Source organism: Stegostoma tigrinum, chromosome 5, assembly GCF_030684315.1.
Source record: "Stegostoma tigrinum isolate sSteTig4 chromosome 5, sSteTig4.hap1, whole genome shotgun sequence".
In the NCBI taxonomy this organism is placed as follows: domain Eukaryota; kingdom Metazoa; phylum Chordata; class Chondrichthyes; order Orectolobiformes; family Stegostomatidae; genus Stegostoma; species Stegostoma tigrinum.
The window spans coordinates 53,854,018-53,871,776 of NC_081358.1; the positions used below are offsets into that span (position 1 = coordinate 53,854,018).

Here is a 17,759-nt window from a genome sequence, read left to right on the forward strand (position 1 = left end):
CCATACCTGGAATAATCATGTAGTTTGGTCTCCTCATCTCAGAAAGGAATCTCTGCCATAGAGGAAGTGCAGTGGAAGTTCAGTAAGTTGATACTGGGAGTGGCGAGGACTGTCCTATATGGAGAGATTGGGTTGACTGTGTTGACTGGATTTTAGAAGAATGAGAGGGGATCTCATTGAAACAACAGAACAAAGAATCACACAGAACAAGAAACCCAGTAAGCCATTAAAGACTGAAGTGAGGAGAAATTTCTTCATTTAGAGGGTGGTGAACCAATGGCATTCTGTGTCACAGATAGCTGTGGAGATGTCACTGAGTTTATTTAATAAAGAAATAGATTTTAGAAGCCAAAGGTACCAAGGGATATGGAAGAAAGCCAGAGTATATAGTGAGATACAGGATCAGCCATGATTGTGTTGAATGGTACAGCATGGTCAATGGGCCAAATGATTTCTTTGGGCATCTATATCAGTTCTTTTAATTATTTTGCCAATTTTAATGATTTTTTTTCTTCTTCGTTCTTTCGTGTAATATTTATGTTGCAGGTAAGATCAGTATTTTCTTTTTGTTCATTTTTAATTGTCCTTGAAATAAGCAATAAGCTTGCTGGGCTATTTTAGAAGGTAGTTAAGCATCAAGGTGGATTTGGAGTCACATATAAGGTAGACCTGGTGAACATGGCAGATTTCCTTCCCTCAAAGACACTTGAGACCACTGACAATTTTATGGTCATGGCTAGTTTTTAGTTTCATATTTATTAATTGAAGTCAAATTCTACCAGCAGTCATGGCGGGATTTGAATATTTGTGCCTAGCATGTTAGCACCATTCCTCTGGATTACAGACCAGTGTCATTATCATTGAGTCTGCCTTTATATTTTCAGGCTTATCATTCACTATACTTTTGATTGACAGCTGCTTTCGCTGTGCCATTATCAGCTTTCATTGCTAGCTAGCTACATACTATTTTCTTTTCCAGCTAAATGCTTGACAGAAGCTCTGACAGTCTACGCCATTAATTGCACAGCAATGAATTATGGTGCCTCCAGCAAGATTTGACCACTCTGCCTTGAAATTTGATATAACTCCAAATGCAGGGTTAGCCCTGTTGCTTCCAGTGAGCAGCTTTGTGCCCTCTACTCATTGAAATGATGGCTGCGTCTGTGGCCACTGCTGCCAGTCAGTGAAGCACTGAGTAAACTAGGACAGATGCATTTAAACTCACAGTCACGAGCAAAGGACCAGCTAGCAAACAAATCACCTTACCCTAGATTTGCTGTAAGTACAACTACACCACCTTCCAATATTACAGACAGTCCAGTCAACAAGACTGTTCACTGCTGATGGCATTCATAAATTAAAAGCATTATGTAGCTCAGAGTCACACTAGCTGACAAAGGAAGTAACAGAGTACTGTGAGATGCCATTCATTCCTGAGTAGACACCGTATTGGGAAAACTTTGTATTTCCAAACCCAAAATGTTTTTGGTCAAAAGCATTACTCCTTATGCTGGGATTTCTGTTCAGTTTTGTATTGGCTGCTGTGGCTATTCGCTAATTTCAAATAATAACATGTTGGTAAAATGGTGCATATGCAAGTTGATTTAAATGGCAGCGCCCTGCCTTCTGCATTTGGAAGGAGGCATGTAGCACGCACTCATAGAGAAGTACACTTTTGAGTGCTGCCTGCCTGAGCAAGAAGCACTAATGCATAAATAGTAGGCACGACTTCAAGCAAACCGGCACCACCTAAGTGGTTATGTGAAGTTATGCTCCAGCTATACAAAAGCCTGGTTTGGCCACATCTGGAGTATTGTGTCCAGTTCTGGTCGCCTCATTACAGGAAAGACGTGGAAGCACTGGAAAAGGTGCAGAGGAGATTTATCAGGATGTTGCTTGGAATGGAGGGAAGGTCTTATGAAGAAAGGTTGAGATAACTAAGGCTTTTCTCTTTAGAGCGACAAACAATGAGAGATGACTTGATAGAGGTGTACAAGATAATTAGAGGTATAGATAGTGTAGACAGCCAGAGACTTTTTCCGAGGGTGGAGGTAGCTATGATGAGGGGGCATAGTTTTAAAGTGAGTGGAGGTAGATACGGGGGAGGCATTAGAGGTAGGTTCTTTACTCAGAGAGTGGTCAGGGTGTGGAATGCTTTGCCGGAGCGGACAGTGGATGCAACATCATTAGGGGCTTTTAAGCGGCTATTAGATAGGCATATGGATGATAGTATAAGGTAGGGATGGAGGTTAGATAGACCTCATGATTAGGGTAAAAGTTTGGCACAACATCGTGGGCTGAATGGCCTGCACTGTGCTGTACTGTTCTATGTTCTGTAAACCAGCCTGCATTGCTTCAGGGGAAGGTGCATTTTGGCTGAAATTGGTGCTGGTAAAAGTGAGTTTTCTTGATGACAGTCCTGCAGGAATAGACTAACAGGGTGCATTGTGGATTCCAAAATTGCTGTATTAAAGGCTTTGAAGGAGAAGATGCAGTAGAGATAGCTTCATTTGCCAAACGTGTGAGGAAGATTTACAAGCGCACTCTCAGGAGGCAGTAGAACCAGATCGCAGTTCAATGCCAGGAATTTTTCTCCAGAGGCCTGCAGGTGGTGCATTAGGGAGGTCAATGATTTCACGCAAGTTGTTAAGGTCAGTAAATACCTCTTCAAATGTCATATCCCACCAACTTCACTTATAATCTCAGAGACATCTCAAAACAATATCTCCCACCATCCAACTACCGACATGGACCATCAATCATGACTCAAGTTTTGTACTGATTGTGGATTATAGGGCAGAATTTTACTGCCTCCCCCAACTGAAGACTTTGCAGGTCAGTTATTATAATAAGACTTTGTGGGACTCAAGGAGGACGATAAACCATTAGCCAATTTTCGTCTTCAATGTGTACCTTCTTCATGTGTTTCTTTTTCCATGTTGGGTACCTCCACTCCCATTTAGAGGGTGAAGAATCTTTGGAATTCTATATTCAAGTGATTGATAGATGTAATGGTGTCAAGTGTCATCGAGATAATGTAGATCCATGAATCATAGCATTCCCACAGTGCAGATAGAGGCCACTTGGCCCCACTGATCCACATTTATCATCTTAGCCTGCACATCCCTGGACTCTATGTGGCAATTTAGCATGGCAAATCCACCTAAACTGCACATCTTTGAACTGTGAGAGGCAACCTGAGCACTGGAGAAAACCCATGCAGACACAGGGAGAATGTGCTAATTCCACACAGACAGTCACCCAAGGCCAGAATCAAACGAGGATCCTTGGTAGATGAACAAGTATGATCTAGATAGTGGAATAAGCTCAGGGGGGAAGAATGGCCTGTTCTGCTCCTTGGTACCTAGCAGCAGGTCAGAACCTGACAGAAGGAGCACCACCAACAGAAGCGGCTGAAAGTGTAACCCTCCCTTGACAGACCTGCCACTCTATGGCTGTGTGTGAAAGAGAGAGAGTGAGAACGAGTGAGTGAACACAGCAGTGAATCTCACTGGACATGCTATTTGAACACAAGGTACATGGCTAGAAGTTCATCTTTCTCAAGATGTCTGAATATCGATACATCATGTGGTACTTGGCACTAGGTTGTGGCAACTGATTGCTGCCATCTGGAAGAAGATCTGTTGCGAAGTGGACTGGTGCCCATGCTTTATCAGTGGCTGTCAAATTGAGCATCATCTTTAAATACTTTACCTTAATATCCACTCAGGAGTTTTGGGCTGTAGCCCACAAATATATCATACAGGACACCATGTTTTCTGGAGGTCAGAATTGTGTGTACTTTATCACTGAGGCCAGCCAGAATGAGCAAGTGGTTAGGTTTGCAGCATCGGCTGTCTTTGTACATATACAGGGTATGACTGACTTGCCTACGTGCAATGGTCAAGCCACCCTCCCCTGATTACTGCAGAATGTTTGTCAACTGCAAGGACTTTTGACTCCATCAGCCTAACCCTAACCCTATCGCAGGTAACCACAAAAAGTTCATGGACTGTAACTTTAAACCACTAGTGAAGTGATAGTACTCACCATTGATCCCAAAGATAGGTGCACACAAAAGGTCTTTGTGGCTTGGACTTCACATTGACTGATGTTAATTAGAATCTGGTGCTAAGCCATGGGGATCTCCAGACAGACAGCAGCAGTAATGCCCCAAACAAGATAAACAGCCAAATCACTTAGAAGTAATCTCACAGACAGCAAAGCAAGCGGTTAAACACAAAATACTTCACTTCTAATTTAAATTTCACATAGTGAAATAAATGATTACATTTGCATTTAGGTAGAAGCTAAAACATTAATAATAAACAAACTTTTAGTATTCTTGTAGAAATAGATGGAATTTGTTTTTTTTATCGAGGAGAAACTTGATAATTGTTTTAATGGATGTGAGTTTGCTCTGTGAGCTGGAAGTTGGTTTTCAGACGTCTCGTCACCATGGTCTGAAAACCAACCTTCCAGCTCAGCAAGCAAACTCACATCCAGAAACTCAACCTGAGCTACAAATCTTCTCAAAACTCGCTAATTGTTTTAATGGCCTGTGATCATGTTTAGTTGTAACTAAGAACTTAGTACGTCATTGGAAACCCAGTGGTATCCCACTCAACAAGGTGTAACCTTCATAATAACAAAGTGTGGGGCTGGATGAACACAGAAGGCCACGCAGCTTCTTAGGAGCACAAAAGCTGACATTTCGGGCCTAGATCCTTAATTTTCTTGGGTTTTACAGTGACACTCTCAGCAGTCATGTAGCAGTTTTCATGAACTCACTGCCTAAGGATTTTACTGAGGGTAGGGACTGGAGCAGGTGATTGGCTGTCCTCAAAGGTAGATTCTCTGGAAGAGCTTTGAATTACTGATGGCAACTTTCAGATTCCTGTGCTATTCTGCTGTCCTGCCGTGAACTGTCAAGTTGTTAACAATTTCAGCACAGTAGTGATCATAAATATGAATGACAACATAATGGTGGTTTCATCAACATTACAATGATTATCTAATTAGCACCCCCAAATGTGAACCAAACAGAAATTGTCAAGTTACTGAGATAATGGGAACTGCAGATGCTGGAAATTCCAAGATAATAAAATGTGAGGCTGGATGAACACAGCAGGCCAAGCAGCATCTCAGGAGCACAAAAGCTGACGTTTCGGGCCTAGACCCTTCATCAGAGAGGGGGATGGGGGGAGGGAACTGGAATAAATAGGGAGAGAGGGGGAGGCGGACCGAAGATGGAGAGTAAAGAAGATAGGTGGAGAGGGTGTAGGTGGGGAGGTAGGGAGGGGATAGGTCAGTCCAGGGAAGACGGACAGGTCAAGGAGGTGGGATGAGGTTAGTAGGTAGCTGGGAGTGCGGCTTGGGGTGGGAGGAAGGGATGGGTGAGAGGAAGAACCGGTTAGGGAGGCAGAGACAGGTTGGACTGGTTTTGGGATGCAGTGGGTGGGGGGGAAGAGCTGGGCTGGTTGTGTGGTGCAGTGGGGGGAGGGGATGAACTGGGCTGGTTTAGGGATGCAGTAGGGGAAGGGGAGATTTTGAAACTGGTGAAGTCCACATTGATACCATATGGCTGCACTGCCACAATGATGCCACCCGAAGGTTGCAGGAACAGCAACTCATATTCCGCCTGGGAACCCTGCAGCCATATGGTATCAATGTGGACTTCACCAGTTTCAAAATCTCCCCTTCCCCTACTGCATCCCTAAACCAGCCCAGTTCATCCCCTCCCCCCACTGCACCACACAACCAGCCCAGCTCTTCCCCCCCACCCACTGCATCCCAAAACCAGTCCAACCTGTCTCTGCCTCCCTAACCGGTTCTTCCTCTCACCCATCCCTTCCTCCCACCCCAAGCCGCACCCCCAGCTACCTACTAACCTCATCCCACCTCCTTGACCTGTCCGTCTTCCCTGGACTGACCTATCCCCTCCCTACCTCCCCACCTACACCCTCTCCACCTATCTTCTTTACTCTCCATCTTCGGTCCGCCTCCCCCTCTCTCCCTATTTATTCCAGTTCCCTCCCCCCATCCCCCTCTCTGATGAAGGGTCTAGGCCCGAAACGTCAGCTTTTGTGCTCCTGAGATGCTGCTTGGCCTGCTGTGTTCATCCAGCCTCACATTTTATTATCTTGTCAAGTTACTGTTTGTTTTCTTGATTTATTTTAAAAAAAGTTGTTTGTAAGTTCATCAACTCCAAATAGACAATAGGTGCTGGAGTAGACCACCAATAACTGAGAAATACGTAAAACCAGGTGGACTCAATCTTTTGCGAGTGATTTTACACCCTTAAAATGGATTGGCTTGTATTAGCTAGGAAGTTAAAATGCAAAAGATTTTAAACTAGTTTTCAACACGCCTACTTCTGGTTTTAAAATTGCTCTCAAGAGGACCTATCAGAAATTCAGGACAGTTGTGTGTCTCCATTTTTATTTTTATCTGTAACAGGTGGGTTTCTTGTGACTAAGAAAACATGCAGATGAGAGGATTAATGTTGGGCCATATCCAAATGGTGTGTACATTTACAGCATAACTTGTGAGCCAAAAGGATCGGTTATGTCCATGATCTACAACTGATATCCTCCCCTGGAGAACGACCACTCCCCTCATCTCTATAATTTTACTCGTCCACAGCCACTGTCTCTCCCCATACCAAAAACTTGACTCAAAAATGATCCTTCTTCTGATCAAATATCCCCCTGACTGCTTCTGGTCTCCTCTCTGCTGAAATAAAAAAAATACAATTCTTAATTTCACTCAAAAAAAAGCTTGCACTTTCCAATTCAGAATTCTTTCCCATTGCTCCATCCCCATAAATACTGGCACCTTTGAATCACAAAAGGCACAGTTTATTTCTCCAAGGAAGTGATTATGTGCAGTTTAAAGAATACATTTTGTGTGCATTTCAATCACACATTCAGCTTATATAATGACAACCTGTAGAAATATTTCGCTAGGTGCACAATTTTGTGTGGAAATCTTAAAACTCCAACTTTTTCCATGGAAGTACATAAAGTAATTCCTGAAAGAACACATTTCAATGTGAAAGTCAAATATATGCCATAGCACAGAAGTGTTTAAATATTGCTGGCTATGAATAATAATAAAATTAGTCTAATAATCAAATTTGAAGCAATTCAAAATAAACCTATTTCAATCTGAAACACTAACCTGGAGTCAACATGACTTTTCAATGTTAAAACAATTTTGCCAAATAATTCATGTTCCTCATTTTCCCCTAATGTAACCTGAAAATGGTAACCATGATTTTAAACTCCTGTTACATTAGCATTTCTAAGTTGTTCAGCCAAAATGAACTGTATGAATGCACTCATTCAGAAAATACCGTTATATTATACAAGAAGTTTATTTGATGCTGGAAGAGGAACAGGTGAGTGAAAATAACCGAGATGATAGATTTGATCTGATGTGATTAAAGTCTACTCTACTGTGTTCAGTTATTACAAACGCTATACAAAACTAAAAAGCATCGTTTAAAGTTGATTCAAAGGGCAATTATTCTTTCCCGTAATTTAAACTTCTACTTTACAATTTGTATGCTTTTGCTCCTTTTCACAGGAAATTGAGGATGAGAAGTGTTAGCAGATGGGAAAGGATTTAAGAAGATCTTTTGTTTGAGAAAGAGATAATGAGCTCAAATCCCGTTGCCAGACGAGAAGAAGGGGGGCAGACCCCGAACATCCAACAGTCTGCACTGAGACAACTCTATGGTCAATATGGGCAAGGAAACCAGCCTGAGTCTGTGCTAAACCCTGATTCCACAGTTCACAGCGTTCAGGCCCCACCTCAACCCGTGGTACCAAAGCAACTGGGCTGGAATGTGGGTGTTTGCAGTGAATGGGACAGCATCGAAGGACTGTACCATCGGGAACTGGAAGAGGTCCGGGCCAGAGCAGCTCAGATGGAGAAGACCATGCGCTGGTGGTCGGACTGCACGGCCAACTGGCGAGAGAAATGGAGCAAGGTGAGGGCAGAACGAAACAAGGCCCGCGAGGAAGTGCGACAGATGAGGCAGAAGCTGGAGTCAGTGGTGAAGGAGCTGGCCGCCGTCAAAAGGGAAAAGCAGGAGCTTTTAAACGAAAACGAAGGACTGAGGAGAGAAGCTAAAGCATCAAAAGCTCAGTCAGACGCCTTGCCGGTCAGGCTGGAGGAAGATGAAGTTAATCCTCTGGAGCAGGAACCCGTCAAAGATGTGAAGTGTGATAACAATGCAACTTCTCCGAATAAATTCACTGGCTCACCAAACAAGGTACGTAAAACAAAGCCTCTGCTCGGGCGTAAAATTGGGATGAAACAAAAACGCATTGAACTATTACTTTCAGCACTACTCTCTTGCCCCCCCGCCCCCAGTTACAATCCCTCTGACCTGTTAACGCCGGCATATCATTGCATGCGCACTCATGACCCTGAGTGATGACAGATTATTCAGTCGATAGTGATTTCACAACCAGACCATACTCGTGCCTCTCCCAGCAGTTGCTACATTGAATTCAAACTAGACAGCTCCAAGGAGTGGTAAAAGCCATGTACCCGCCTTGCTGAGATCAGCAAACTCAGCATTGGCCTGCATCTGAACCTGGAATCTGTACCGCTCTGTAAATTGCAACATAAGCATTGGAAGCAATTTTTCATGAATATAACCAATGTTAATTTAAAGTTTACATAATAATCAGGAGCTGGCACTGGTATCTACATCAAGTAGAAGCCAACAGAGAACAAATTCTTCTTGCAGTCAACATATAAGCATTTTATACTCAGCCTCGGATATAGGAGCCTCCCCTATCGATACTGAGGGAGGCGGTTGTGTAAGGAGATGTAACTAGATTTGTAATCCCAGACTCATGTTGTTTGGGCATGGATTCACACCCCACCGTAGCAGCTGATGGAATTTAAAATGAGTTAATTTAAAAATGTGGAATTGGAAGCTAGCCTCAGTAATGATATCCTTGGAACTGCCATTGTTGTAAAAGCCCAGTTAGTTCACTAATATCCTGAGGGAAGGAAGTCTGCCAACCTTACTAGATCAGATGATTCCATTGATGTGATTGACTCTTAACTGCCCTCTGAAATGCCCTGGCTGGCTACTCAGTTTAAGGGCAGTTAGAGATGATCAACAGAGGTTGGCCTTAACAGCAATGCCCATGTCTCATCAAAGAGTACATAATCACAATTTTATCTTCAAGATATAAATGCAGCAAAGACAGTTTATGCACATATACACATAATCAGACATGAAGGAATTGTCAACAGTGAGATAATAATGCATTTGTTATCATTACCATATTCCTCTTGAGGTTGTACATGTAAAAGTGATTATTTTTTGGCAAATGAATGTAGATCACTGTTGCTGAGCCTGGGAAGTATTATTATTCAGAAAGATTTTTGTATGAATGTTGTCAGTTTATAGATTGGCTTGTTTAATTATGATTTGGTGAATGAATTGTTAATGCCTAACCAGAGGACACAGTTTAAAAACAGGCCATTTAGAACAGAGCTGAGGAAAAACTTCTTCACCCAGGAAGTGGTGGATACATGGAATGCTCTGCTCCAGAAGACAGTGGAGGCCAAGTCTCTGAATAGTTTCAAGAAAGAGATAGATAGAGCTCTTAAAGATAGTGGAATCAAGGGTTTTGGGGATAAGGCAGAAACAGGATACTGATTGTGGATGATCAGCCATGATCATAATGAACGATGGTGCTGGCTTGAAGGGCTGAATGGCCTACTCCAGCACCTATTGTCTATTGCCTAACTTAGTGTAAGCAAAGATTTATTTCTGTCTCTTCCCTCAGATACTATTTATCACAAAAACTGACTGGCAGCATTTTGATGATATAATATGAAACATGTTGACAAAGAGATTTAACCCAGCCCACTCAGGAATGGTGCAGGATGGGAGTTAAAATGGCATTTGGCTGAAGCTGCTACATTCATGTATCTCTTCCGTGCCCCCGACTATTTTAATTTTGGGATTTTTTTGGAAGTTGGTAAGCCACCAGTCGCAAATAGATTAGGGATCAGATTGAATTGTGAAAGCAAGTCCCACATCTATGTCACCACGTTACAAAATCCTCCAGTGCAACATCTGGCACACTAGCCTATCCTGAGATTGTACAGGTTAAATTTAAGTTTTGAAATTCTCTTGAATACCGTGTTAAATTAAGTGCCATAATTAGTCATATGTAATTTTTAATTTTTACATTTTAAAGTTGGATGTATTTGTTTGTACACCCATCGAACAAATGCATCTAAGGGTACAGGGTAAACCATTCAGTTCTGAGATGAGCAATTTATTCAATGAGAGTGGCGAGCCTCACAAAATCACTACCATAGGAAGCAATCAAGGCCAAAACATTGTGTGATTTCAAGGAAAAGTTTGATATAACATTTGAGGCTAAAAGAATCAAAGGATATGGGAGCTATTGAGCTGGGTGATCAGCTGTCGTCGCAATGAATGGTGGAGCAGGGCTGAATGGCCTACTCCTCCTGTTAGGTTCATTTTCGGAGACCCTCACGGACTTGATGCAATAACAAGACACTGACCTGTTTAGAAAAACACATCATTTATTACAAAGCAAGTACAAGCTGTGGAGAATCCCTGTACTCAACCCTGCACAGAGTGCAGAGCCTTGTAAGCAATTCTCCCTGTGCAGCGGACACTCCCCGCTTTTTATACCTCATCAAGTGCATAATACATAAAGCAATTTTTCATCTCACAGTGGTAAGATACATGAAACAATCACTACAACAAACAATGACATGATACAAAACACTTATTACATCAAAAACATAAAGAGAGCAGGACATAGTATCGATTATTCGCGAAGTCACCGCTAATGACAGGAGGCAATTCCAAGTTGCCGAAATGACAGAATGTAATTTCAAGCCGATGAAGTGTCTGGCTTGAACAAAAGCCAGTGCCCTGGCCCCTTTGTCAGAAACAGAAGTTACATATTTCAGAAGTCTCACACCTTTACAAATGCTCCTCACTTAACTTTATTTGAGACAGTTTCCACGTACCCCCGTGCAGGAAGATAAAGATTTGCATGGTTTAACTCTAATTCTATTCAGGCATGAAGCTCAAGGAAGTGTCTGCATACCTATGTGTAGGGAGATAAGGCATTACAAAGTTTTACACCTAATTTCTAGTTGGACAGGAAGTTTTACAGCAGTGTCTGCATACCTATGTGTAGGCAGGTAAAGGACATTAATTTATAGAAATATAGAAATCAATGGGATCTGACTCCTAATTTCTGTTTTTCTGTATTTCTATATTGGAACGTTAGAGACCTTTGAGCCACAATGTCTCGGGTGCATTCATAGTTTAAACTGTGATGGTTTTCAGTTCATTCTGCGTTCAATCTAAAAGCAACTTGTGCAAGTGAGTTTTCGATTAGACTTTAGAAGTTACAATGATGGAATGGAAGCATTCCCAAGGAAGTTTCCAACCATAATATTAAAAAATCATTAAATTAGTGTGACATGAAGCTTGAACATAAGCAAGATTTATTAATATAAATACTGTATAATATTCCAAAAAAATTGAGAAAACTTGCATTTATATTATTTATATTTATAACATTTTCAATTTGATATTTCTTTTGAATACATGAACTGATGCTATCAAGTTGCACATAAAAGAGTAAATTACTTTAGCTTTAAAAGTCTGCTTAGTAATCAACCAAAACAAAGAGAGTTATTTCATATCACAAAGTTAATTTGGAAATCATTGGGTCATGGAACTCTGACAAATATGCACCGATGATAAGGATACATATTCTGGATCAGAGGGAGCAAGTTCCACATAAGGAGATTAAATTATAAAATGTTTTTGGTGCAGAAGAAAACCATTTGTATCTATCATGTCTGCGTTGGCCACCTAAGGAGCAACTCATGTACTGTCATTCTTATGCTCCTCTCCCCATCATAGTGAATGCTCTTTCTCTACATATTTAGAATATGTAGAATTATTGTGTGAGAAAATTACTTCAATTAACTACTTAAAATACTTACACTGGACCTGATATGAATTGTCTTGTAGACCTTTGCAAATTGGAACTGTACCAAAAGTAAGTGGTAAACATTATGCTGTTTCTCAAGTAATGGAGAGAGACATATATCATCAGTACACTGTAAGTCATTTCACCTTGTGGGTTCAAGGAAGATGGGAACAGATGGGTATAAGTCAATTTAAGAAGAGGCACCTAAAATCAAGTTTAAATACCAGTCATGATGTGTCTGTTTCTGTTTCCATGTATTTCTTTGTAATTTTATCTCGGTTGTCACAAGTTAAGAAATAATTCATTGGAGATCCACCAATTTCCCATGGAATGACCTCAAGATGGTACTTTTTTAGGATTTAACTCTCTGCATGTCTTTAATAATGGATGAAAGCAGTGGACACATAGAAAGGTTAAGTGTATGATCATGAAGTTATGAGTTAATCAGGGCTAGTTATTATGGATTTGTACGCAGCAAGATTAGGAATTTGCAGAATATATAAAGGGAAGGAATTTTCTGTTATGAGGAAATTGTCAAAATGCACTTGTACAAACATCTGTTCTAGTCTGCTGTAGTACACTTGAAACGTGGTGTTTAAAGGAAAGGAGCTGAGGTGAAGGCCAGAGCTGAAACAAAAAGCACATCTGCAAAGCTCTGAATGGCCACTGAAAAATTAAAAGAAATAGCAATCACAGTGAAAATGCAGCTTAAGATAAAATAACTGCAGCTTTCCTCCTACCAGTTTCTGTTCAAATGAGTGGAGATATGAGGCAAAACTGGGAATTCTTCCATGAATATTGCAGATTATGCATTAACTACAGATTCATTGAGCAAACCAGAACAAATGCAAGTCGCCACGCTTTTACTGTTGAGAAGAGACAGTTTCAAAATACATGCTACCTTAATTCGCTCTGAAGAGCACAAAAAGCACATGGCAGAAATTTTGAAGCCTTTGAAGGCATGCTTCAAGTCCCAAGTGAATGTTATGTACGCATGATACAAGGGAACAAAGTGAAAAATTGATCAAATTTTAACATCATTAATACAGTGTGCAGAAACATGTGAATTTGTGCAATTAAAGGATAGTCTAATTAGAGGCAAGGATGAATCACAATAAGGGGCCAAAAGTGAAATCTCAGAGAATCATAGAGCACAGAAGAAGTCCTTTGGCTCATTGAGTATGCATTGACAAAAACTGTTCTAAATCCACACTAATCACACTTTACGGAATATGACCCGTTGTCTTGAATGTTATGACATTTCAAGTGCTCATCTAAGCACTTTTTACACGTTATGAGGCAGTGGACCCAGTACTAATCCCTGTGGAACACCATTGGTCACTGGTCACTGGCCTGTAGTCAGAAAAAAAGTGTCCACCACCCTCTGTTTCCTGCTGTCATAAAATCATACAGCACAGAAGCAGGCTTTTCAGTCCAACTCATCCATACTGACCAGGTTTCTTGTTTGCCTACGTTTGGTCCATGTCCCTCTAAACCTTTCCTATTCATGTTCCTCTTCAAATAAAAACTGAAAGAACTGCAGATGCTGTAAATCAAAAACAAAAATGGAAATTGCTGGAAAAGCCCAGCAGCAGTTGTGGAGGAAAATCAGAATTCATGTTTTGGGTCTAGTGACCCTTCTTCAAAATGTGTACCTATATAAATGTCTGTCAAATGTTGTTATTGTCCCTGCATCTACCACTACCTCTTCCACTTAAGAACCATTCTCTGTGTGAAAATGTTGCCCCTCAGGTTCCTGTTTGACCCATCTGATGCACTGTAGGGTAAGTAAATTGGAGAACCTCCTCATTAGCCTAGCCCTGGACTTGGCGAATATAACCGTCAACAGGTCCAGGCAGTGGGCAGTTGACGGGTCATTCAGTTTGACTGCCCCAGTTTCTTCCCATGCATCCTGATGTCCTAGGAGAGGTAACATGCTGGTAAACTGAGGCTTTCCATAACCTGTGGCTGTAAAAGACCCAGTGATATGGATCTTTTAACCTAGAAATCTTATGTTAATTAAAATTTTTAATTAAAATTAAAGTTTCTGTAAAATATTTGAATTTTGTTACACTACCCTTTGAAAAGGCTGTAAATTAAGCAAAAAAAAATTTGTTCACTATTTGGGTGTCACGAGCAAGGCCCACATCGATCACCCATTCTTAACCACCCTCGGGGAGATGGTGGTGAACTACCCTGTCAAACCGCTGCAAGCTCATGTGTAGGGTGGTGACGTCCTCAATGTCACTGTCTGTCAAGACAATTTTATATCCAATTGGCAAGTTCTCCCTGAATCCCATGTTATCCAACTTTACTAACTAGCCTATTATTGGGAACTTTGTTAAAGGCTTTACTAAAGTCTATGTAGACAACATCAATTGCTATGCCTTCATCAATCTTTTTGATTATGCATTCCAAAAAAAACTTAATGAAGTTTGTGAGACACAATTTCCCATGCACAGAGCCATGCTAACTCTCTCTAATTAGTACTTGCCTCTCCACATGCACGTAAATCCTATCTCTCAGAATTCCCTTCTGCGACCTACCCACTGCTGATGGCAGATTCACTGGTCTATAGTTACCAGCCTTCTCCTCACAGTTTTTCTTAAATAAAGACACAACATTAGCCATTCTCCAGTTGTCCAGCACCTCACCCATGGCTGTGGGTGATACAATTATCTCTGCTATGGGCCTTGCAATTTCCTCACTGATGTCTCACAATGTACTGGAATATGTTTGATCAAGTCCCAGATATTTATCCACCTTTATATTTTTTTAAGATCTCCAGCACCTACTATTTTGTAATGTAGACTGTTGTCAAGATATCAGTATTTATTTCCCAAGTTCCTTTGCCTCCTTTTGTTTTCCACAGTAAAAACTGACATGAAGTATTTGTTTAGAATGGTTGCCATCTCCTGTGGTTCCACACGAAAATGGCCTCCTAGGTTTTTAAGGGGCCTTATTCTTTCCCTAGTTGCTCTTTTGCTCTTAATGTACTTGTAGAATTTCTTTGGATTATCCTTAATTTTATCTGCCAAGGTTAACTCTATACTCTTTTTACCCTCCTGATTTCCCTCTTAAGAATGTCCCATACCCCTTATACTCTTAAAGAGATTCACTCAATCCTAACTGTCAATATCTAATATATGACTCCTACTTATTCTTGACCAGAACCTCAATATCTTCATTCATCTGTTGTTCCCTAATCTTATTAACCTTACTCTTTACTGTAACAGGAATATAATGCCTCTGAACTCTTGATTATCTCACTTCTGAAAGCCTTCCACTTGTCATTCATCCCTTACCTGTGAACAGTCTACTCCAATCAACTTTTGAAAGTTCCTGTATCATACCATTAAAATTTGCCTTACTCCAATTAGGAATTTTACTTTTTATACAAGGCCTATCTTTTATTGTAACTATTTTAAAACTAATAGAATTATGATCATTGGTGCCAAAGTGCTTTTCCATTAACACTTCAATTACTTGACCTGCCTTATGTCCAAAAAGACGGTCAAGTTTTGATCCTTCTCTAGAAGGCACACCTACATAGTGATAACATTCTTGAAAACATTTAACAAATTCCTCACCACCCAAGCTCATAACACAATGACAGTCCCAGTCTATGTTTGGAAAGTTAAAATCCCCTACTGTTACAACCCTATTATTCTTACAGATATCTGAGATCTCTCTACATATTTGCTCCTCAATTTCCCACTGTTAGGATCCCGATAGTACAATCCCATCAAGGTGATCATCCCATTCTTATTTCGGTGTTTCACCCATATAGCTTCACTGGATGATCCCTCAGAAATATCCTCTGTATGTGTGGCGGTAATATTTTCCTTAATCAAAAACACCTGCCTCCCTTTCTATACTTCCTATAGCATCTGCACCCCAGAACACTGAGCTGCCAGTTCTGTCCCTCCCTCAGCCATGTGTCTGTAATAAGTATGATGCCCCATGCTCATGTGCCCATAGCTGCCCTGAATTCATCAGCCTTATCTATAAGACCTCTTGCATTGAAATAAATGCAGTTTAATTCTTCAAGAGTTCTCCATTGACTTGTTCTTGCCTGCCTTTTTTCTAAATTAACTTGCCTCTTTTTAAATTCAGGACTATCTTCATCTTTTTGTGCTCCTGAGATGCTGCTTGGCCTGCTGTGTTCATCCAGCCTCACATTTTATTATCTTGGAATCTCCAGCATCTGCAGTTCCCATTATCTCTGATACTATCTTCATCTGTATTTCTATTCTCACAACAAATTTAAATTCCACTGTCTGCTGTGGCGGGATTCGAACCTGGGTTTCGGGGACATTAGCTGAGTTTGTAGATTAATGATTTAGCAATTATACCACAATGCCGTTGCCGCCCCTAATGAGGCAGATTCCACCCCCGTGCCTCCCCCCCAACCATCTCACCAGTCTCTTTGTCCACTCACTGTGAAGGATGGGGGCATCAAACTGTCCCCATCTTCGCCCCACCCCCCAACCCCCCAACCCCCCACCACTGCAAAATACATAATGACAAGGTAGAATGAAAACTTAGGCAGTGTAAAGTTACACATTTCATTCCAGCTACTTGCTTGCTAACCTGCACTCAACTTGGATGATCGCCTTTTGCTGCCCTCACATAATAGATGGACGAGCTAGTTTTATGTCATTCAGTGCAGATGCCTTATGATGGTATCCATTTGACCAATTTATATCATGCCTTTCGAAAACAGATAAAAGTTCATCAACAGTTATTGTGTGGAATCTTTAAATGAACTTAGCAGATTTGAGAAGGTGCTAACACAGCAGTTAAATGAATATCTGAAAGAGTTTATTGGGAACACTTGGACAGTTTTCATTTTGGCAACATATTCCCACAGTTGTGGATTAATCCGTCACCAAATACAGTTTAAGGGTGTCTTCCACACCTCCTAACACGCACCCTTCTTCATGTGGTCTCTATAGTCTTTCATTCCAGTGTTTACCTGGCACTTGTATTCTTCCTATACATCGTCCACTTTCCAACATGGTTCAGTGCTAAGTTACAAATTTCACTTCAGGACTTTACAGTCTTTTCTGCTTTGTATAATGCACAAACAAAGCGACTATACAACATAGAAATCTTTGTCTAATCCTGCCATTATTACTATAGCAACTGGATTTATAAAAGATTTTAATTATGGATATAAATAATCTTTTGAATAAGAATATATGACTATATGAATAAGGATACATATAAATATTCCAATACCCGATCAAATATAAGTCTTAATTAAATGTGATTGTCATGTACCTTGTTAGTATTACAGGAAATATGGTAGAATTCCTTAAGGTTGTCCAGAGATCGACAAAGGGGTAGATACATGAACTTAAGAGATGAATTCCATGGAAAGATCATCCGTCCTGGGGCTTAACCTTCCAACATCCCACTTTGTTGTAATGAAGTAAAATAAAGGCGAAAGCAGAAATCATAAATAAATGTCAAAAACACTGGAAACATTCAGCACGACAGAAAGTGTCCTGGGGCCCGTTTTAACCTAATCCATTGGAAAACTGAATGAATTGGTGCCAAGCTGGCTTAATGCCCCACACATTTTTACTGTCCACTGAAGTAATCTGAATGAGGAGTAAAATTAATGTTGTACTCCCTGGTTTCACACTGAGTGGTTTCACTTAAAATTACCCCCCCAATACTTCAAGTTAATGACCTTGTATCAGCACACAACAATAAAATTTT

The 17,759-nt window shown here is 40.8% G+C and overlaps 1 protein-coding gene across 5 annotated transcripts in view; it reads left to right on the forward strand.

Moving 5' to 3' along the window:
* Nucleotides 1–17,759, forward strand: part of LOC125451394 (coiled-coil domain-containing protein 102A-like) — a 554,142-nt gene that overhangs the window by 91,513 nt on the left and 444,870 nt on the right. For all 5 annotated transcript variants that reach the window (XM_048528428.2, XM_048528431.2, XM_048528429.2 and 2 more), the window contains one exon: nt 7,591–8,281. In XM_048528428.2, the coding sequence (XP_048384385.1) occupies nt 7,661–8,281 (621 nt within the window). In that variant the 5' untranslated portion in view covers nt 7,591–7,660. The remainder of the gene's footprint in view (nt 1–7,590; nt 8,282–17,759) is intronic.